The 8912-nt window shown below is 37.0% G+C and overlaps 1 protein-coding gene across 5 annotated transcripts; it reads left to right on the top strand.

The window, feature by feature from the left end:
- Window positions 1-1142: 1142 nt before the first annotated feature.
- On the top strand, window positions 1143-8477 carry LOC131319100 (uncharacterized). Of its 5 annotated transcripts, none has more exons than XR_009197894.1 (4): window positions 1143-1245; window positions 7164-7245; window positions 7922-7952; window positions 8049-8357. XR_009197894.1 is itself a non-coding variant. In XM_058349220.1 (3 exons), the coding sequence occupies exons 1-3, from the start codon at window positions 5876-5878 to the stop codon at window positions 8355-8357; spliced, it is 399 nt and encodes a 132-aa protein (XP_058205203.1). In that variant the 5' UTR covers window positions 4982-5875; the 3' UTR covers window positions 8358-8477. The 5 variants fall into 5 exon arrangements, 1 of the variants encoding a protein (XP_058205203.1); XR_009197892.1 differs by lacking the exon at window positions 1143-1245 and adding an exon at window positions 4982-5883; XR_009197895.1 differs by lacking the exon at window positions 1143-1245 and adding an exon at window positions 6900-7082.
- Window positions 8478-8912: the final 435 nt, after the last annotated feature.

The raw sequence follows: 8912 nt of genomic DNA, 5'->3' as shown, positions 1-8912 counted from the left end.
TCAGTTTCCATATTACACTATTAACTATATGAATTAATTTTTCAAAAATGCTAGGGGTACATATGAAATGTACATATTATGTACATATCAGTTTTGTGGGGCCCACCTCGGGTCCCACAAAGATGATTCAAACCACCCATTATTTTTCAAATATTTTTTTATGGAGCCCTGTAAAAAATCAGCACAACCCGATATTGGTAAGGATTTTTTCTTAATTTGTGGAGGCGAAACTATTTAACTGCTTAGTTTCGCCCCTACAAATTCAGAAAAAATCCTTACCGATATCGGGTTGAGCTGATTTTTTACAGGGTTCCATAAAAAGATGTTTTAAAAATAATGAGCGGTTCGGATCATCTTTGTGGGACCCGAATTGGGCCCCACAAAATCTATATGTACATTGCATATACATATTGTATGGACCAATAGCAGCACTCGATACCATAGATCATAACTTACTGAAGTTGGGGATGAAGGAGGGTGATTTATGAGTAGATTCTGTACTTTTATTTGGATTGTCGTAAAACTCTGCCAATCAACTTTATATTGTGGGTAAACTGAATGTCAATTCTTGAATTGTGCTAGGGATATATGAATGTCAAGTTTGTGCCATCACTTCAATTTGGATAGTCTTAGTTTTCAGGCTGAGCATTCACTAGAGAATATGCTATATTGCTATTATGCAGAAGATGTGATTTCGTTTATTGTTTAGAGACATTAACATGTTGAGACAACATGATGTCACGAAATCCTATATTCAACTAATTGCACGGTTTTACCAGCATAGATAGTGTGTTGAATGGTAATGAATCTTGAAAGCAATTAGAGCTTCGTAATGTAATTGCAATCTAGTCATTCCCTTCAAGGCCATGATTGTTCATCCTTACCATTTTTTTTGCTACTACCATGAGGCTCGTACCTATTCAATATCAGTCTCATTTGTTATCAAGTTTTGTGATATTTATTCACATTATTTTTGTTTCACAAGTGTGCAGTATATTCTTTAAATCTGAATACCATAAGTCCTGCTTACATGGGCTGTGTTTGACAGCTGGTGGCAGTTTCCGAGTTGCTCCATTGGAAGGCCTTGGTAGATTTACTTACGGTTCAAATAAATTAAAGAGCTACCGCCTTCTCTTTCCATGCAGGTCAACTCATCTTGCTGCTGTAGAGGTTTCCACATGGTCCTACATTTTCTCTCTGCATAATAATTGCAAACAAACTTTACGCCTTGGCTTTCTTGATCTCGTATGAGCTTAATCTTTGTTGTATAGATATTTACAATTTTACTCATATTATAGTGTACTGATACTATAAGTTTACTTTGGTGATGTGCTTTGATGCTAGATTTTGCATGCAATAGAAAGTCGTCGTGACTAAAAAAATACATAGTATAGATTTTAGTGTTGGAGTGCATTTTCCTTTGCTACAGATATTGGTCTCGTAATTCTGAGGGAGTGTTCCACTTTTGAGAAAAAGTAACTTTTAGAAAAAGAAGGTAATTTCAAGCTCAAAAATCATGTGTTTACGCAAATAATTTTCCTACCAATATGGATCTTGTTTGATAGATCTCATTGACATCTTTTAAATGGTACAAACAAAATTAAAAAATTATTTTTCATTTTCATTATATTTGAGCTTGAAAAACCTTCTTTTTCTAAAAATTCTTTTTATTATTCATTTGGAACACCACCTAAAACAACTTTGTATTTTGAAACAAGTTTTGTCAATTTTTAAATGGCTGAGAAAAATATTCTCCTCCTCCTGCTTCTATGGTCCTTGCTCCTTTTCTTTGAACTTGACTTGGCGTGTTGGTTCTTTTCGGACTTGTTTAAGTGGTTTTTTAGTGTTTTGTTGAGTGGTGGAATATTTCCAATCTGGATGATTTGAGTTGAGAAATGAGTTGAGTTGTGGTTATGGGCAAATGGGGGCAGGGATTGTTCAAGTGTAAAACTCGAGATCAGCTTTCTTCATTTCATTAGTCTACAACTATGTAGCATGGTCACGGACACGAGAGACTAGAGCTTTTAAAAAATGGGGACACGGATAGGGGGTGTGTGTAAGTATGTCATATATCTTTGCATGTATTGCTCAAACTAAGACGTAAAAACCTGACTTACATATTCCACTGTTATATATGTATATTCCTGATATGTATGCTGATATATACAACTATACATTTAGTGATATATACCAGTAGATATATCTATCCATATAACAATGGAGCTCAGGTTTTTTGAAAAAATATGTATGTGTCAATCTATTATTGGTTGAGAGGCCTCTATAAATCTTGGCTATTCAATTACATTTTTTTTTGTCCTCACCCTTCCCTCTTTCGGATGTTCTCTCTCTCCATTTCAAATTTTGAATGATTATCGCCTCTCTCTCTGTCTAATCTCAAACGATTATCGCCTCCCTTTCCGCTTTCGATCTCGCACAGTACGATCAAAGATATATAGATTCTCCTCCCTCCAACCACTTCTGTCCACCCGTGGCCCCTAGAGTCGTTTACAGGTGATCCCGTTGCTAGTACTCTTTTACTTTTAATCCCGCCTCCTCCTCTCGCTCTCTTCGCGACGCCGTTGCACACACCTTCCCGAACTCTGCAGCAGCTCAAGGACCTCGCTGCTATCAACTCAGCTCTCTCAACACCCTCAAAACATCGTTAAATCAGGATACCCACTTTGATTATCAGGAAACTTGGTTCTTAAACTGGACTCTAACCAGGTAATTATCATCTTTTTATAATCCATTGCGTGCAGTTTATATATATTGATCTATGAGTAAAAAAGCCGATCCAAGATTAGATTTTTGCAATTTTCTTATCAGTGTTGTTGGGCAATTTTGAAGTGTGGTCCATAATAGCCCCTTTGGATTTGACGGATCCAGGCCCCTGGCCTGTAAAGAAGATGTTGAGTCTTAAATCCAAATTGGCCGATTTTGGCCGATTTTTCCAATCGGGTCCTTCCGATTAGAATATTCTTGGCATATGCTGGGTCAGAACGAGGGCATACTTGTCATTTTGCTCAGTGTTGGTGTACTGTTCATGCGAATTAAATTTTACTTTAATGGGTTTTCTTGCTTTTCGGGATTTTTCGTTTGTGTCCTAAAACTCCTTCCTCTCGTTTTTTTTTCCTTCAGTGTGAAGGTATGTTGGTAATTTCGGCTGGTGGTGGGGAACACATGCGCAGATCGAGAGTGACTCCTGCTTTTCTTTCTCTCTCTCTCTTCTACACCCTCTGCGACTCCACAACTACTTCTCCTCCTCTGTTGTCCACTTCTTTCTCTCTCTATCTCTTGATCGAGCGAAATCAATCTCAAGCGGAAGTCACCGTATCTCCATCGACTTCCTCATCATCATCCTCATCGTCATCGTCTTCGTCTAGAGTTGCTCTATCTCTTGGAAAGCGATCTCAACGAGAGTTTTGGCAGACGGACTTCTTCATCCAGGTGTACTCCTCCACCGGTCAACTACTTTGGGTGTCACAAGGGTGAGGAACACGCTGGCTGCCATCACGGTCATTTATTTATCCCTCCTCTGCTGTCAATAGAAGCGTCGGCGGTGACGGAGAACTGCTGCGTAAAACTTGCCGTCCACATCCGACCGCTTGTTGGCGACGACCGGCTCCAAGGCTGTGTTGATTGCATGACTGTGGTCCTCGTGAAACCTCGGGATACTGAAAATAAGAGATAGAGCCTTGTTCCTCGGCGACAAAAGGTATAATCGCTTACTCTTCAGTATATACGTATCGGGAAAAAGTGTGGTTTCATAGATTTGTAGATCTGAAACTTCAAATCCCCACAGGGGTTTGCCTATTTTGGTGCCCTAATGAGGTTTCGTTTGTTTTAGTGATGTGAAACCTGGAATTCTTTTAGGCCACGTTCGTTTTAGGATTTTGATTTTGGGTAATGAGTGGAGAGAGAGAGAGAGAGAGAGAGAGAGAGAGAGAGAGAGAGAGAGAGAGAGAGAGAGAGCAATAATTGAAAGAAAATTTATTGGGGACCGTGCACAAAGAGAGTCCAAAGTCCAAAATCCCGAAACGTACGGGGTCTTAGGGTTTTGATGTGTTTTGTCTGATATGCTTTTTGTTTCACGAAAGTTGGAAAATTAGGGTTTTATTCTGATTGTCTTTGACAACCGTCGGGATTTATCAAAAATTCGTTAATGGTTTTTGTTTGGACATTGGATTTTTGAAGATGAAAGACTAGGTTTTGTAAAGCCAAAATTTTCCTCTTTAGTTGCATTTTCTTGGTGGATAATTGTGTGGCTTGTGTCCTCTGTTTATTTGCCAATCTTCAGTCTTTTTTTTTTTGGCATGGGTTTTCCAGAATAGAGCTGTAACCGAAAAGGGTTTGATGAGGTTTTTGGATATTGGTTCAAAACTAAGCTTAGCAGTGCCGGAAGGGGCAATTAGCACTCTGCATAATTTTCTCATAGTAGGCCTGTGACTTTATGCAGCTCCTTTGGGTTTTGAGAAAATGTGGAAAGGATTGGAGTTTCTCATCATTTCAAAAAATAGATCAATAGAAAACCATCATTTCTCTTCACTGTGATCATTTCTCAAATGTTTAATTCGTCTATTGGATCTCGGTCGAATCCACATGGATGGATAGCCAGGTCTTCGTGTTTCTAAGCCATTTTTGTTTGTTTATTTTCCAGGTCAGTTTGCAAATATAGTTTGGGTATAGGGTTTCGTGTGTTTAAGGTCGATTTAGGTCAAAACAAAAAGGGGTTTGTTTGTAGTCTTTGTTTTTGGGTGAATTTAGTTCGTGTTTTTGAATATGGAAAGCAGATGAAGAACCTACTAAAGTCCAATATTGAGGAGTATTGATTGACAAGTCAAAGTTATCTTTGATAGATATTTGAATGGTTTGTTGGCTGGCAAATGAAGGTTATCGTATAGAAAATTAGGAAATCACTCTAATAGAAAATAAGGAAATCTTAACTCTTATAGAAAATAAGAAATCTTAACTTCTCTTTTGTATTTGTGTTGATTTCTCCCCTGCTATAAGTGGTATACATGGTTTGCACGTATGTGCGGTTCCAGGCAAGTATCATTGAGCTTTTGGCCTTCAATCTACCAACTAATACCCATTGAGAGCAATATTATTTTTGCCTGTTGGTTCTTTCCAAACATGATTAAAAAGTGGAAGATAAGCTTTGGTTTTAGCCGAAATCTTGTCCTTAAAGCGAGAACTATTTGAGGGACTGCGCTCTTTGATTTTTTCCAAAGGACTCTATCAGATTCTACGTTTCTTTGTTATATTCAGGTTATGAGATCAGAACGTAGAAATGGATAATTGAGGAATTGATGATTCAATCAACCAAGAGAGCTATAGAATTTATGAGTCGATGTAGGAGTACAGATTCTTGAATTAAATAATACTTTGGGTTAGGTTTGCTTCTTACTTCTCTATGTGCTTGCTTTTTATTGTTGGTGATCTATGCATTATCATCTAATAAATATAAGCCTATTTGGCTTGTCCATTCAAAAACTGGACCTTGTGGTACACAGATTATTAAGTTTTTCTCCATTTTCTAAAGCTGATTGATTTGTGCAGTTTGATGCTCTGGTCTGACCAATTTAATTTACTCTTCCAAAGTTTTTGATTCTATTATACCAGAGCTGGGCATTCACATGTTATCAGTTGTGTTCTTTTGTACATGATACTAGAGTTCGATTTAAGTAATAAGAATCAGAATGACTCCAAAAGAGTAGGCATGACCATTTTGAGAAGAAGAGAGACTTGTAAAGTTGGAGGTGTTTCTGATTATTAGCCTATTGGAAGCATTCCAAATGCTAGAAAAGGGGAATAGGTGGTTGCAGATTGGCCTTCTTGGCTTGTTAAGTCAAGGGACGCGTACTGTAGAGATCTGATGGTAAGGTAATAATGTTCCTCCTTTTTAAAAATTTAATGGTTTACTTGCATTTCCTTTTTTGTACTAGATTAGGAAAAGGTTGACTTGCGTTTAGGTTTTACTAAGAGAGAAGGAAATTTGTCATTTCAGGTCACTATATATTTTTTAAAATTGCATATATTAGTAGAATCTTCATTTTGATTATTGCTTGCTTGTTTAATTTAGTCAGGAAATACAAATGCCTATTAATTTTTGTTCCAACTGGCTGGTACAACTTATCTTATTTGTATTTTGGTCTCCCAGTTATTTTAGTAGTGCACACTGCACAGATATTTGAAACTACTGAGAAAACAAGGAACAATGATAATTAGGGGTGATACCGGTCCGGTTTCGACCGGTTTGGGTGTATTTTTCGGTCGAAACTGGTTATCCGGTTTTAGATTTTTAGAAACCGGAACCGGTTGAGATAAACCGGTCCGGTTTCGGTTTGGTTTATCTGGTTTTCATTCATGGGCCATATTTTTTGCCTAACACATCAAAAAATTCACAATTCAACCCATAAAATATCAACCAAAAATCTATAATTCAACTCTTTTTTTTGGGCCCAACAAAAAAGGATCAATTTTGAGCCCAATACATAAAAAAAAATCCATAAAAACATAATTAAGCCCAAAAAAATAGTTTTTATATAATAAATATATTTATTAGACCAATATACACCACAAAATATCAACCAAAAATCCATAATTCAACCACTCCCCTATGTTTTTATATATGTATATATTATACATATATATAACCGGTTTGGTTTCAACCGATTTTTAAAACACATAAACCGGATCGAAATTATTCAACCGGTTTAAAAAATTCGGTCCGGTTCGGTTTTTCCAGTTTCAATCGATTTTCCGGTTTCGATCGATTTTCCGGTTTCGAGTAATAGCCCTAATGATAATAGTGGCCTTTCTTTATTGGTACAACTTATTTAGTAGGCATGGTCTACTACAATTTCATCTTTACATTGTTTGAACTGGATTTGTCACAGTCTAAGTTTATTACTTGAAGAGCTTGATTTGAAAGTTGTTGCATTGTATTCGTTAAAAACCCAGTCTCTGAGGCTTGCTGCACTGCATCAATTCAAATCTAGACAAATTCCTGTTAATGATGTTGCCAGCCATGGTTTGGATATTCCAACAGTTGATCTTGTTATCAATTATGATATCCCAAGGTTATAACTTTTAACGAACCCCTTTTTTTTTATGGTCAGTACATGTTTTCATAAAATGTTGTGATGGCTTAACCACTGCAGCAACCTGAGGGACTATGTCCATCGCGTTGGGCATACTGTAAGAGAAGGAAGAGGAGGGCTGGCTATAAGCTTTGTTACTGAGGTAAGATGTAAAACTACTGCTTGATATGATTTGGAAAATGTAAATATTTGTCTGCTGGTGGTAGTACCAATTAGTATTCCATAAAACTGGATAGATGTAAAAGTTCGTCCGCTAAATTTGACTCGTTCTATGCATTTCTCTCCAAGAGTAAAAAATTCCCTTCATCTTATTCCTTTTTCTGAAATGCATGCCAACTCTTATTCGTTGGCTATTCCACAAAGCAACTGTAACTGCCCAATGTCCATATCTTGGATTTGAGTAATTCAACTGAAAGTTTAGGAGAGATTCCTCAGAAAATCCATTTCGCTATACCTCTTTTTCCTGCATATGGGATATTTTTCATGCAAATAGATATGCCCTAAGACTGCCCAAAGCTACAGTCAACTCAAATGTGAGTTAAAATGAACTCAAGGCTCCACGCATGTATAGTAAAGAACAAAAGAATACCAAAAGTTATGGGAGATGCTTCCTTTTTAGTTTCTACTGTCAAAGTTGAGAAAAATATGAAGCATTGCATCAACTATAAGCCTATGGAAAACTTGCTTGCTTTAGTAGATGACTCGAACAATTTCCCCAGCTATCTTTACAAATGTATGTTGTCTAAGTAGGAAAAAAAATTGCACACCATATTGGAATTGAGTGAACCTAAATTGAAATTTATTCTGTCTGCTCCCAGAGGTGCTAGTTCAAATCCAGTTCATGACATGGTCAGCTACTCTTTCTCATTCAATTCTAGAACTTGTTGAGCTAATTCTTTCTTCTTTCTTTATACTTTTTGACTTTGAATTAGTTAATTTTTATAGGTGCATTCGAAACTATTTGGTGCACAACCGGCAAACTATTCAAATTATACATGCTATAGAGGACTAACAAACTTCAGGCCACCGTACATTGATACTATTGGGTATGTATTTGGTGTCGTTTTGGGGCTTCAAATTGATGCGTTATGCAACTATTGTAGTTTACTCGTAGTACATGTACAGGGAACAGGTATTGAGAATCATGTATTCTCATCATTTTTGTTTCAAAGGACAATCACAATTTTGATTAATTCTTTATGTACAGGATGTGAGTTGTCCTTCTTAAGTTATTTTTGTTATGCTTTGCTATAAGGCAACCTGAATATTTTAGAGTTTAAACAGCATGCACTCTGGGTGGTATATTATGAATGGAAGTTTTTATAACTCCCAATCTCCATGTAAGATTTCAGCTGGCGAACAGAGAAAGTATGTGAACATCTGTCTCCATGGATTTTATGACAGGCTTAAGTGCCTTTAATGCGGCCAGGGAACTCTAAATATGTTATTACCATGACATCACTGGACAAGTATATGCCAAGAATTGTGAAGGTGTGAAAGTCTTCCTAACTCTGTCTCCAGGACCTTCGAAACCAAACCAACCTCAGAGACATGGAGAGTTGTCGAGCTAAGAGAACTGCAACTTATTATTTGCAATGGGCCAAGTATGGTCCTTAAAAGCTTTGTGATTTTACTTCACTGCTTATTCCCTTGGAACTTGAACCAAAATTCTTTCATTGTTTGTCGAGAGGTTAAGATGTCACTGGAAATACAATAACGTCAGAAGAGGCTACTAGAATTGTTAAAGTCTCTTCGCATACTGGTCTGCCACCTGGTATTGCTTTTTACTTGCAGATGGTTTTCATCTTG

The sequence above is a fragment of the Rhododendron vialii genome, chromosome 3a, assembly GCF_030253575.1.
Source record: "Rhododendron vialii isolate Sample 1 chromosome 3a, ASM3025357v1".
Lineage (NCBI taxonomy): Eukaryota > Viridiplantae > Streptophyta > Magnoliopsida > Ericales > Ericaceae > Rhododendron > Rhododendron vialii.
This window is presented reverse-complemented; position numbering and strand designations above follow the sequence as displayed.